The following is a 14,066-nucleotide window of genomic DNA, read 5'->3' as shown; positions in this document are numbered from 1 at the left end:
CAAATATTACTGTTTCAGGTTACTGATAACTGTACAGAACGCTTGTTACATGAATAGTGCAATCCATGTATTTACATCGCGTAGATGACGCAGATTGAGTTTCTACACGATGAATGAAACTGCAATGCCACAAATCTTATAGGCATAACACATACACGTGTACAAATACTCTCCTCATCTCCATTTCTATCTATTCAAACACAATATTTCATTGGATTTTGCCAAATAATTATATTTATTTGGAATACTTATATACGTATATATATATATATATATATATATATATATATATATCGCATATATATTATTTTATATTATTTTTAAATTTTTATTAAAAACTGTTATTAGAAAAAGCAAAATGTTTATTTAATAATTGATTGATTATTATCCCTTAAATGAGAAATAGTTACAAATGTCTCTAGTGCAAAGAATATTCACGAAAGTTTATTTGTAATTAATCAAATTTAAAAGTAGAGCATTTAAAAATTGTTCACATATTATTCGCCTAATTCTTTCATTCCTAAATTATTTAACAATTCAAAAAATATTTGTTTGTATTTTTTTGTACATTTTACATGACAAATAAAAACATTTCATAAAAACATTTTGACACTTTGAAAACGTATAAGAATTTTTCTATACGTATTTTTATTACAGCTGTGTACAGTAATTTGCACTGCAAAGTTAGACATAAAAATCTCTTTTTCACCTTTGGTAAAAATGCATTTAAAATATGTCAAAACAATTATAATTCCATAAGTTATAATTCTTATTGTAATAATTATATTGTACTTAGAATAACTTTAATCACCTAATCATAACGGTGCTAAATGAAAAACGAGGATGTGCTCTATATGTTAATATAGGAAGTTTTAAATACATATTAAAATACGTACGTAAAGTCTTTCAGGTCATCTATTATATCCATAAGGCTAATGGGACCTAATATACAATCTACTGCAGATATAAAAATATAAACCGCATCAGTAATATTTTATTTAATAATTCATAATACGTAGCCACATGGCTGCAATGTGAACGGAAAGGTTAATAAACGTATGTACCTATATATCCACTGTAATAATCGATTATATGAGAAGATGACGGATGCGTGTATGTATGTGTATGTGCGCGACCCGCGATATTATATACCACGATAATTCTTCCATCCACGATTAAACGGCCAACGCGTTATTAATCCGAACGTTTTACTCGTTTTGTTTCAGAACTCCGAAATATCGCTGTTTGAGACGAATATTCGTTTCATGGGAAGCCTGCTTGCCTGTTACGCTCTCACGGGAGACGTGATGTTCCGGGATAAGGCGGCGCAGCTCGGCGAACGGATGCTGCCTGCCTTCCAGACGGAAACCGGAATTCCTCATTCCCTCATCAACCTCCATACCGGGGTAAGTGCGGCTTTTCGTTGCCATAACTCGCTATGTGCCTCGCATCAACGCGCCGAGATGGGTTCGATGTACTTTGATATTACATTAACTTCGTTTCTCTCCCCGAAAAAAGAGCCTACTCATTAACTGGGATCGTGGTAAAAGAATAAAACAAGAAATCACGGATATGTAATATCATAAATTTATATAGGTTGTGTTAAAATCATATGTATATTTTAATGGGATTGAAATTAAAAGTCTGGGAGTCAAATCGAAAGAAAAACTTCTCGAGATGGTTCCTTTATTACCAAGATATTTAATATTGAAAGTTAAAAATTGTGATAAAACTTGATAATTAAAGTTGATAATTAAACTTTCAGTAAAGAAAGATTTTCAAGTTATATATAAAGCGAGATTATCTAGATAATGCATTTAAACAACGCAAATCTAAAGATTACTCTACAGATCACTCCATATCTAAATTGCTGATTACTGAAGATATAATGATTTGAGTTTTTGTGAAACTCTATATTCTTTAATTTAATCTCGATATTTTATTTTTAATGAAATGTATTTTTGGTGTATCGCCTTGTTTATAGCAAACAAAAAGTTCTTGAAATATTATATTATTACTGAATTTTGTTAAATTGCTTAACAAATCTATGTGTAATATATCACATTTTTAATCAGGAAACTGTCATAAAAATGAGTTGTATATGTTTATATGTTTTTGAGCAATCCGTTGATCTGTTAATGAATGAAACACGCAGTATAAATACAAAACACAATTACACCTTGTTCGCATGGCCGCATAACTTAAAAAAGCTACTCCAGGGCGTGGTGTTTCCGTTCTTGCGCACTTCTTGTTAAGCATCGTATGTGGCAATGATGTTGCGCTTTAATTGAAACGATTCCATCAAGTCTGTCGAAATAGCGGCGCGCGATTAATATGCAAATTCTTAATTGGATGGATAATGAGGCCACAGGAGGCGGATACGGCCTTTCGCTTCCCCTATACGATGGACGATATGTCCGTTCGACGATATATGTTACTGTCTCTTTTTTATATCCGTTTATATCAATAATATATCAATAATATTCAAAATTACGTCAAACGATTGTCTAGAATTATTTATAAATAGAGATTCTCATTCCCGTAAAAGAGCGGCCGATTAATTTCAATAAAAGAAAAGCTGTTATTGTTACTCTATTATTTCATTTGAAAAGAACATGTTCATTAACGAAAATAGCAGTCGCAAACAAAATGAAAATTTTTTTATGATCAGCCTGAAGAAGAGAATTAAAAAACGTTATAATTAAAGTGCTTTTATAAATTGTTTTATATATTTTAGCTAAATAATTTATAACTGGAAATTGAAAGCAAATAGCGTGTAGTAATAATCGAATCTGATATGCAGTCTTATCGAAGGAATTAATTCGCGCGCACACGTGCTGAGAGTGCGAGAAAACGAGAAATGAAAAGGACTCTGATTTAATTACGACGCGACGATAGATATGCCGATTGACTCTACCCCCTTGATGACTTCATAATTCGTATTAGCGTTTTTAATGAGCGCGACTAATTATCGAGTGTCTATCTCCGCACCATAACGTCATAATTTTCCATTAATTTGGAATGGCGTGAAAGAAAAGGAATGATGAAAAATGTTTGTTGGTTCCAAAAATTTCATATATTTTATTATCCTGTCTGGCCCGTTTTACTCGAAGCGCATTCTTTTGCTATCCGTTCCCTTTCATACATGAAAAAAATAACACGCAGTGGTATTTTTTTTCAATGCTCTTGCAGCTATCAATTTAAATATCTAATCGCATATATGAAGCAATAAAAGTTGCAAAAATGTGTCGCTTGTTGTGCATGTTACAATCATATACGTAACATTTTTTTCATAATACATTTAACAACTTGCTACGAGTGCTACGTGTACTTGTAGCAATGAGAAATTTCAATTCTCTCTTTCCCTTTAACAACATAAGACATGCAAACGCTACGTCGCACGCACACACTCGTCTATCTTACCGCGATGAAATTATAGCGGGCAGGAGTTAATTGGTTAGATTAAATTATAAAGCGATTATGCTTTTCCCACCCGAACTCCATCTATCCAAATCCTCGTTACAGTATTCGTCGGGCGATATCCGACGAACAGATTGCCTCTTCGTTTCTTCAGACGCTTCAACAATGGCTTTTGATTACTTAAAACCGCATCGGATTTTATTCTACAAATTTTCCGTATTATTCTTTTAATATCATGATCCTACTCATAAAGAATTAGCATATTCTGCCTGCTCTCGTGGATTATACCGTTTGCATTACGATCTATTTGCTTTTCATAAGTTCTAAAGAAATGGATATACTCAAATAAATTCTCTTTGCAAAATATAAATTGGAACTACATTCCAGATTTCTCTAATACGTTAGACTTATTATGAGAATTAATATGTGCAAATTTTTAAATTTGCATACTTTCAAGAAACATCGAAGAAAAAATTTAGTGGATCAGAAACTTGCACATTACTTCCTCGTCATTTTATTTCGCTCATAAAGCTTCCTCTACGAGAAAGCCATACTATTTTATGTTAATAATTATGTTGTACTTTAAAAACAAACTGGCTTTGAATGGGAACAATGCTAACAATCTGCAGTAATTATGAGGAAGCAATGTGCAAGTTTCTAACTTGCTCCGCTATATTATTTAAATAAAAATTTCGATGTAATGTCTAATAATTATGAAAAAGACTATTCGTGATTCTCTTATATCTCATTTCTCATACACTGAGAAAAAAAATATTTTAATAAAAAAAAATATTTATTGGGTGGCTCCTAATAGCATATTTACTTACTTTTTACACATATTTATTTAGAATTAGATGTTTTTATTTAATTGAAATAATTTAATTGAAATTTAATAGAAATAAATTGAAATAAATAAAAAGAAATTTAATTGAAATAAAAATATCTAATTCTAAATAAATATGTGTAAAAAGAATAAATATGCTATTAGGAGCCACCTAATAAATATTTTTTTTTTATTAAAATATTTTTTTTCTCAGTGTAGATACATTTTATTTACGTCTGTAATATATAATTTTTACAAATCCATTGCCTCTCGATATCGAAATAAAAAATAACTCACCGGCCGATGCGCAACAGCGGAGTTGTAAGTTGTAACCCTGCGTTGATCTGTAACATAGAAACGTTTTTACATTAAAGCAGGTGTCCAAGATAATCAATATATAAAGGATATAATTACGACCGTGCGAATAAGAGAGATACGACATTCACGATCGACGTCTCTTTTTTTACATATGTACCGAAGATCGAACTCCGTAATTGCGAAATTGCGTCGGAGTAGAACCTCGAACGATATCGTACGACTCGTACGAGTAATGAGTGTATCGTGGTAATGGGCGAATCAAGTTGCGCTTGAGAAAGTAGCTAATTCCGCCGCAGGACTGACAAGAGTGACAGGACGAATAACAATTCAACTACTCACCCCACGGTCGCTCCGCCGTCGCCCGATGCCTCCCAGGCCCCCTCCTCCTCTCCTCGATCCTCCAGGTTCTCCTCCGTTGATCCGTTGTCGCATCTCCGTCCTCCGTCCGGCCTCCGTCGTCGGCGCACTCACTCGCGACTCGCGACTCACGACGCGGCGACGTTCACATCAACGATATCGTCGTTTATGATCGCGCGATACTTTCAACACTTCGCACGGCACTCCCGGTATATTAATCTCGCGACGCGACTTAATTACACGGCAACGGAATTACGGCGGAGACGCTACGATTCGCCTTGACACCCGTGGACGTCCCGCAGGTAGATGCGACGAGCGAGCGAGTATCGAGTATGAGTCGAACATGGCGGAGAGAATTTCGTAAATCGCGCGGCCAACTTCACTTGCCACTGCTCGCGCCACTCGTCAAACGCCAGGAGCAACTGTCGCGATAGACGCTACACTTGCTGCTCCCATTACCCGTACTTTTCGCACTTTGAACAAACGAATATAATGTCGACATTACGTATACTTTTACGTATTGCAATATAAGCGACGTAAGAGTGCGTAATTGAATAAATGTATGAATCAAGGTCAAAGAGAAATATATCCGCGGAACATGCCAACCGAAAAGAATACGATCGCTGCTTTACTGACTGCGAGAGGCGATTATTTTGAACAACTGCAATTAAATCATCGATTTATGAACGCTCTGTGTCTACGCCACGACCGCCAAATATCAAAACATGATTTAAATACGATATACGCAATAAACACGTCGCGGCTCGATTTAGGGTCCGCTCATCGTATCCTTTTTATCCGCGTGTTTCGAAAACGACGGCGACTTTTCATACTTCATTCTAAAGCCGCGCGACACGACGCGACGCGACGCGAGACGCGACTGAGGGCGACGTCCCATGTTTTATTTATACCGTTTTTTCTCTCTTGTTTTTTATAACAAAATGCTCATATTACTTTATTACTGTCTAAATATTGTAATTTTCTAGAATATTACTTGAATGTTAGTACACGTAGAGAATTTTTCGTAATATTTTACCGTTAAATTCACTACAAACTTGGGAACCGATCAAATATTATCGGTAACGATAGGAATTTTTGAAATATACAAAAGACATTTTACAAACAACGTAATAAAAATTATTGAAATTTTACTATATATTTTAGTAAAATTAATCAAACACATTTTATATTTTATTGTAATAGATATTAATATTTTTTATTATGGTAGATATTAAGCAGAATATCTCGCATAAAATTCTTCGTGATACACATGTTGTCCCAGGACTACCATGATTTTCAGGGTAAATTCTGCGAGAAAATTCTCTCTGTGTAATGTTACACATACTTGACCTACCCGTTTATTACTTTGAACATTTTATATCTCGCAATGTGTGTGTTCTAGCTAGAAACTTGCGCTTATTTTTCAGGCCAGCAAGAATTACGGTTGGGCGAGCAGCGGCTGCAGTATTTTATCCGAAATCGGGACGATGCATCTTGAGTTTACCTACTTGAGCGATATAACGAATAATCCAGTGTTCAAGAGCAAAGTTGAGAACGTAAGGAAGGTCCTCAAGAGTCTAGACAAACCGAAGGGTCTATATCCGAATTATATCCATCCGAGGACAGGAAAATGGGGTCAACGTAAGTAGAATCTCAACAATCTGCGTTATATTTATATATTTACCTCCTATATTTTTTTAATTAATATTCGTAAACATATCGCTCCGCTCCAATTTCCTACAACCACAACGCAACTTAAAAATTGTCATTTTTTCGTTGTTTGCAAAAGAGTGATGAGAATTCAATGCACTGACTAAAGAGCTAATATATAGGTACTTTTGTTCCTTTACGGTCAGTTATTACACCACAAATTGCGTTTAAAATTGATATTACAAAATTTTAATGATTCAAAACATTTCAACTCTCATTTTCTGGAAAACTTTTGTTTCTGAGTTATCTCATTGTTGCAGCAAACGAGTGATACATGCATACCCGAGCGTGTAAACGTAATTTTTGCTCAGAAAATTATTTACGAATCCTTTAATCATTTAATGGAAAGAAATACATTTTGAAAATGTAAAAAATTTCTTTTCTGTCATCCCTACGCTTTGTACATCCGTTTCTACATCACAGAATGACAGAATTAATTGTTTTCTCTTTACTCATTACTACTATTTTCACATAGACATCTGGCAGCAACATTTTCACGTTCATATGAATTCACGATCAAAGTCTCCAAAAAGAAAATCGTTGAATGTCTTCGGCTGGGCAATTTTGAATCAAAATAAATATTATAAATGTAATATCCGGTGACTTATTACTATAATTTTACATTTAATAAATCTTCGGGCGCGTATTTGCACGAAACATTGCACGTGATAGATTTTTAATCTGACGGCTATCGATTACACCGCTACAATAGTTTTCGCACAGTCGCGAAGTGGAGAATCCGTGTGATTTCGATCACTTCGTTTTTTTTTTTACCATTTCACATCGCAAACCTCGGCTCATGTCGCCTCGCGAAAAGATGCTCCGCGGCCGGCGTCGACGCGGGTGTCGGCGCCGTCTTCGATCTTGAATATCGCATTTATCATCCTCTGCCTCGGGTCCTAAATCCCCCGCGCCTGCGTACCTTCTCATTGCACGTACGACGAGATCCTCGGGGATATATATCATCCAAACCGTTCGGTATCTAGCCTCATCGCCACATATCCTTCCCACATTTTTCACGGTTTCGCTCTAGCCCCGTACTGGTACTCCAAATAAGTACACAAAAAGAAAAAAAGCATTGCTCGAATGAAGAAAACTGACGTTTCGATGTTACCAAAACGTATTTAAATAAATATACAGGGTGTCTGAGAGATAATTACCGTTTCTTGTCGCTGAATTGGATGCTCATTTGCGGATCTTTATTCATTAATCTCTCGTTAATTACTGAGAAACTCATAAAACGATAAAGGGACTTTTCTATTCAGTTTAATCCACTACCTGCCCACGAGAGGTGGCACGGTTCATTATCAGACACTCTGTATAATGAACCGAACAATTCATATAATTCATATAATTAATACGACAAGTATTGTACTACGTACTACTATAATAATTGTCATTATTTAATGCGACTTTACTGGCTAAATTTATTATCACATTAATACACAATTTGTTTGGCGAGACCTTTATATCTTTCTGAATGAGAACATCATCAATCTTGTTTGTTCGAGCACTTCTTTTTCTGAATGTATAACAATAAAAATCAATATATTATTGACTCTTTTTACAAGAAGATATGACGTGTTGTCTCTTTGTGAATAAAAATCAGTGTTCAAAAAAAGTACACAAAAAAAGAAGTGTTAAATCAAGACTCATGTTCTTGTATATACGCAAGAATCTATAATCTTCTTAGAGATAAGATAGAGATTATAAGAATTTTTATTTCAACTTTCTTTTTTTGATTAAATTATATAAAACAAGTTTTCTTTGTTTAACGTAATTTATATCTCACTTCAAGATTATAGATTCTTGCTTATATGTACAAGAATATGAGTCTTGATTTAACACTTTTTCTTTTTCGGTGTAATTTGTCATCTTCAAATTATAATTAACATTCGTTGAAAGCTTAAGCTCATGTGACTGGACCTTCGTGCATTTTTGCACGATAACGTTCTTACCATGTTCCCGAGGAAATAGTGATCAGAGAGATAAAGCGAATCCGTACGTCCTTTCATCGCAAAACCTCACATAAAATGGAAACCGTGCTCTTAGCTAGCCCAAGGCACCTAGGAATTAACCCGGTAGATATCAAGAAATGTGCCCTTTGTTTCGCCCGCCTCAAACGTGAGATCGAAGTAGACCTGCAGAGCGCGGAGAACAAACCCCTCTTTTCCGCGGGGAAAAGATTCTTCCAGCATTCCGTTATCTCGTAGCGATTACCGTTGCTATCCGTTTTAAAGCGGTATCTCTTTTAAGGCAGTCGAACAGCCGTTTTATCTTGCAAAACGAGTCGTCCGCAAACCTTTAATTTCGCTTCAACGTGAAAGGAATGGAAAATAAGAGCAATTGGCGCACTAGAGATTTTTGAATGGGGGAAAGCAAATCTTATTTGTATTCTAAAACTTTCTTTGATATAACGCGTGCCGAAGTACGCTCGTTTTTTATCTTTTAATATCTACATGAATCATATTGATTATCTTATTAAGATCTAAGAGAAGATCAAACTTTCTAACAATAAGACTCAACTGTTATGCAGGATAAATTAATTTACGGATAATTTACTTCATCAAATATATCGATACTAATACAAATTATTATACCGATTACATAAATTTATCTAATTGTCAATTAACTTTGATATTTCAAAAGATATATGCACAGCATGTCTTTCTTTAATCTGAAGAGCATATAATATAAGACGACACATAATACTTTAGATTCTCCATATTTTCCTTTCATTCCTTTATTCTTTAATCAAATCTAACAATAAGTAAAGTTTCTCTTTTATCAACTTGAAAACCTCTTATCGTCTAATTGTGCATAATGCAAAAGCTTTTAGCGGCCTAACATATTCATCCAGAAATTACATCAGAAACTAAATTTGTTAAAGAATTTATATAATATGAAAAAGAGATGTATAGCGGGCCTGGCTTAATGATTTCCAGAGAAATATGTGTCGTGAACCCTCTTGGAATTCGCATGAAATTTATTTACGACAGAAATATTTTCGTGGGAATTGCAGATCATATGTCGCTCGGTGGACTCGGTGACAGTTTTTATGAGTACCTACTGAAAGCTTGGATCCAGTCGGGCAAGGACGACGTCGAGGCACGTGAAATGTACGACGATGCTGTATCCGCTATAACTGAGCACATGATCAAGACATCACCTGGCAAACTTGTGTACGTGTCGGATTTAAAATACGACAGGCTCGAGCACAAAATGGGTCATTTAGCTTGCTTCGCCGGTAAGTTTTTAACATCATAATTATTTTTACATCGTAATCGTCAAGCTCGAGCGATGTCGATACTCGAATACACGCGCCGTTAAATAATCTAATTATAAATACTCCGTTACTCGATTAACCGTTCAAGTTTATGACATTAAATATAAAATACTTTCGGACATTTTCTACTAGTATGATTTCTCGACATTTTGGAACATTCTAAACCTATTTCCATCAAAATCTCGAAAAAAATTTTTTTCACCATCACAAAGCTTCCTCTATGAAGCAAAATTATTTTATTATCGCAAGAGTTATTTTATTTCTTTATATCTCGATGTAAAAAGCGACCGATTCAACAAAAAAAAGACAGAAATTTGTCAATAACGTTATCATTGCTTTGTAGGCGGTATGTTTGCTCTGGGCGCTAAAACTCTGGAAAACGAGTTGTCTGACAAATACATGAACATCGCCGCTGGTTTGACCAACACGTGTCACGAATCATATGACAGAAGCGCTACGAAACTCGGCCCTGAAGCTTTCCACTTTATCGAAGGCAACGAGGCCAGAAGCTTAAAGAATGGCGAAAAATATTACATTCTACGACCGGAGGTAAGTCACCCGCGTTTTCATTTGAAAGCAAAACTAGCGCGAATTGATAAAGCGTTTCTATCACGACTACATTCCTCCTCCTCCTCCTCCGAGAGAGAGTTTGTCACACCAAAAAATTATTTTACTATTTGAAATTATTTTTAACCGCGAAGAGACATAATGTGCCTATATAGATTTAACTACTTCATATTTATGGCATATTTTTTTAAATTATTAAGTATTAAATTTATTTATTTTAGTTATTAAGTTTGTAAAACAACAGAAATTATAAAATACATATAGAAAACTAATTTTTCTTAGCTTCCATTTTTTTGTAAGAATCGGTAAAATTTACTGGATGAGATAAAACGAGATATACTTCCCCGCAGACCTTCGAATCCTACTTCGTAATGTGGCGGTTAACAAAGGATCCAAAATATCGCGAGTGGGGTTGGGAGGCGGTTCAAGCATTGGAAAAGCATTGTCGGGTTCCCGGAGGATTCACGGGGCTTAACAATGTTTACCTAGTCGACTCGGCGAAAGACGACGTCCAACAAAGTTACTTCTTTGCTGAAACATTGAAGGTAAGGGGAAACGAAGCATCGTTTCGACTTGGTTTACGCTACCTCTGGTAAAGACCGAAAGAACTTAAACGTTTAATATTTACACCTTTTCGACAACAGCGGTATCTCGCAAATTTACATTTAACATATGAAACATAATATGATTTGATTGATTATATTTTACAATTGACTACAATTCTTTTTTATTTCTCATCTAATTTATATATTTTTTTTCTGCAAACTAACTTTTATAATATAACGAAATTTTTTTTAATAAGCATTATAGAGACAAAAAAGAAATAGATATGATATTCGATAAGGAAACATTCCAATAAAGAATATTATTTAAGATTTAATCGTGACGCGAGAAGAAGAGAAGAGAGTTAACAAAAATATACGTAGATATATTATGAAATATAATAATATGTATAGGTATATAAAAATATAAAATGTGAAAATATTTTATCTTTTTCCAGTATCTCTATTTGCTCTTCAGCGACGACGATCTCATAAGTCTTGACGACTGGGTATTTAACTCCGAGGCTCATGTGCTTCCTATCAAGGGCAATCCTCTGTACCGCCCAGCTCCCTCTTTATAAGCCAGACAAGTTCACAACAGATTGAATGATACTGACAATTCTCGTTTGGCAGTGATGGAACCGACAGAGAGATATATATATTATATATATAATACGACGATACACAGTGGATCAGAATTAAATAGTGACAAAAGACTGAAGAAATTCACTTCGAATTAACGAGGCGCTCTTTCCGTCAATTCTTTCTATACTTAATATTATATCGATTGCGAAAAAATATATGCGACGAAACAAAAATGCAACTGCATTTTTGTTCCTCTATTTTCCTTTATTCGTTATCCTAAAAGCGTTAACTTGATGATAATAAAGATGTTATTTGTATAAACAGCGTTACGCGACCTATTCCGATTTTGACCCATTGTGTAACACAATAAAAACTGCGAATTAATGAAGAGAACGAAGAAGAATTAGTCTGCCCTTCGATTCGCGCTTAGAGCGATTCGAATACATTTTAAATTAAAATAATTATTTTAGGTAAACGAAAGAGAGAAAAAAAGTCAGAGAGTAAGAGAGAGAGTGAGAGAAAGAAAGAGCGCGAGGAGAATGAGAGTGAGAAAGAGCAGAATGAAAATGTTAACGAATGTTATTTAAGCCACACGTTTGTAAATAGCAAAAATAAGGAAAGTGAGAGTGAGAGAACGAGCAAGAGAGAGAGAGCTATGAAAATAGGAAAACATGTTGCGAGAATGTGAACGTTTCGCCTATTTCTTTCCCCAACCACAGCGCAAAGCGATCTACTTTACACTTAAATTTATATTCGTAACGTTAACATTTTTAACATTCTCTAAAGATCACGGCAGGGTAGTCGGTAACAGCCGCGTTCCTTTCTTTTTCGTCAATAGTTACTCTGGACGCACATGTAACTCTACCAGAAAGAAGCGTTATTAAGACTGGGAATTTTATCACATATAAAATATGTGATACATTATATAGATTAGAAAAGAAAAACATTGATTGAATTAATAAATCAAATTGTTGTTAATATGTTTGTTTATGTACAATATTAAGTATCTCTGTCAATATTCTTTCGAGCGTTAAATTTTGACGAGTTACACTGCGTACGAATTCAATGGATTGTCGTTGTTAATTGAAACTATGCGTGAATTGTTTTCATATAATATGACGAATGAGGATAAGTTTTACGTCGACAGCAAGCATCGATATAAACTTGTTTTGTAAAACTTCGGAAATGAAACTGTCAGTCAATCAAAAAAAAAAAAAAAAAAAAAAGAAATGAAAGAAAAAAAGAAAAGAGGAAAATAGCGATAAATTGTCGAACCACCGTTTTAAAAAGAAAAAACATCCCGACAACGTTTTGTAACACTAACATTTAACACGCGTCTCTTTCCCCGTTTTTTATCGATGTCCCTCAAAAAGATTTTGACTATCCAACAATTTTGCTATCCTCGAGTCCCAATCTCTCCCAATTTCATCTCTCCAGAATTTTTTAACAAAGGAAAAGAGGAGAAAGTACACAAACCAAACTGTCATTCTCACGATTGCGGTGCGAGCGTGCGTGCTTTTTGTATGGCGAGCTAATCGAAATAGAATGAAATAAAGAGGAAAGAGGATGTGTGCACAGACCGAATATACGAATGCGGTCGCGCGTTCGCAACGATGGCGATCATCATTGCAAGTCAGTCGAATATCGTAGTTGTAAAACGGTTAACTAGCGGGCGATTAACTAGCAAAGTCTATAATGAAAGGTAGAGACGTGTATATAAAGATTACAAGAAAGTCATATTCTATACGAGGAGTGCGAGGTATAGAGTGGGATTGTAGAAGAAACACCATATAATTGTATAGCGCTTATACCGAATGTAAAAATCGATTCGTCCAAATTGGATTCTACAATATCCAGCGACAAACAATTAGAAGCAGTAGCATAATATCTCAAAGAGAACACGCGTTCTCGCGGTGTTCAGGGTCGAACTTACGATTGTAATTACACTTGCAGGAGATCTTTTTGGTGATAATCATAACGACCATTTTTATCGCAAGAAGACTCCAATTTTTTACGAATCCATCTCGTGAATGAGCTTTTGTAAAGCATATTCTCCTCCCAGTAAATTTGACCCTGCATGGTGTCTCTTAATGAATTTCCGAACAATCAGCATCGCACTCGTCGATGATAAGAACGGCCGGAAAGTTACTTAATGTATACATATAGTGCAGAGTTATCGCGCTACGTTTTCCGGTAAGATGACGTTCCAAAGGCGAGACTTCGAAACATCATCTTCAAGCGCGAAATAGAAAATACACACACACACACACACACACACACACACACACACACACAAATAGACAGACAAATAGGATTTATATTATAACATATACACGCGCACAAACGCGTGTAACCATTCAGCGTGTGTAAACATTCACCCCGCGTCCGAATGAAGAGAAATGGTTAGCGAAATAATTTGCGCGATTATATGCATTGAATTTCAAAGCGTGACAGTTGA

General features: G+C 35.0%; 1 protein-coding gene across 1 annotated transcript; it reads left to right on the top strand.

Annotated features, from left to right (window-relative positions):
- The first annotated feature begins 1,206 nt into the window (after positions 1-1,206).
- On the top strand, positions 1,207-12,835 carry LOC112454260 (mannosyl-oligosaccharide alpha-1,2-mannosidase IA). Its single transcript, XM_025015548.1, has 6 exons — positions 1,207-1,406; positions 6,346-6,559; positions 9,651-9,875; positions 10,258-10,463; positions 10,832-11,026; positions 11,482-12,835. Exons 1-6 carry the CDS (start codon positions 1,266-1,268, stop codon positions 11,602-11,604), a joined length of 1,104 nt encoding a protein of 367 aa, XP_024871316.1. The 5' UTR covers positions 1,207-1,265; the 3' UTR covers positions 11,605-12,835.
- The last annotated feature ends 1,231 nt before the right edge of the window (positions 12,836-14,066 follow it).

This window comes from Temnothorax curvispinosus, unplaced genomic scaffold, assembly GCF_003070985.1.
Source record: "Temnothorax curvispinosus isolate PA1 unplaced genomic scaffold, ASM307098v1 QBEX01004937.1, whole genome shotgun sequence".
Lineage (NCBI taxonomy): Eukaryota > Metazoa > Arthropoda > Insecta > Hymenoptera > Formicidae > Temnothorax > Temnothorax curvispinosus.
The sequence above is the reverse complement of the archived record's forward strand: the minus strand, read 5'-3'. Positions and strand labels throughout refer to the sequence as shown.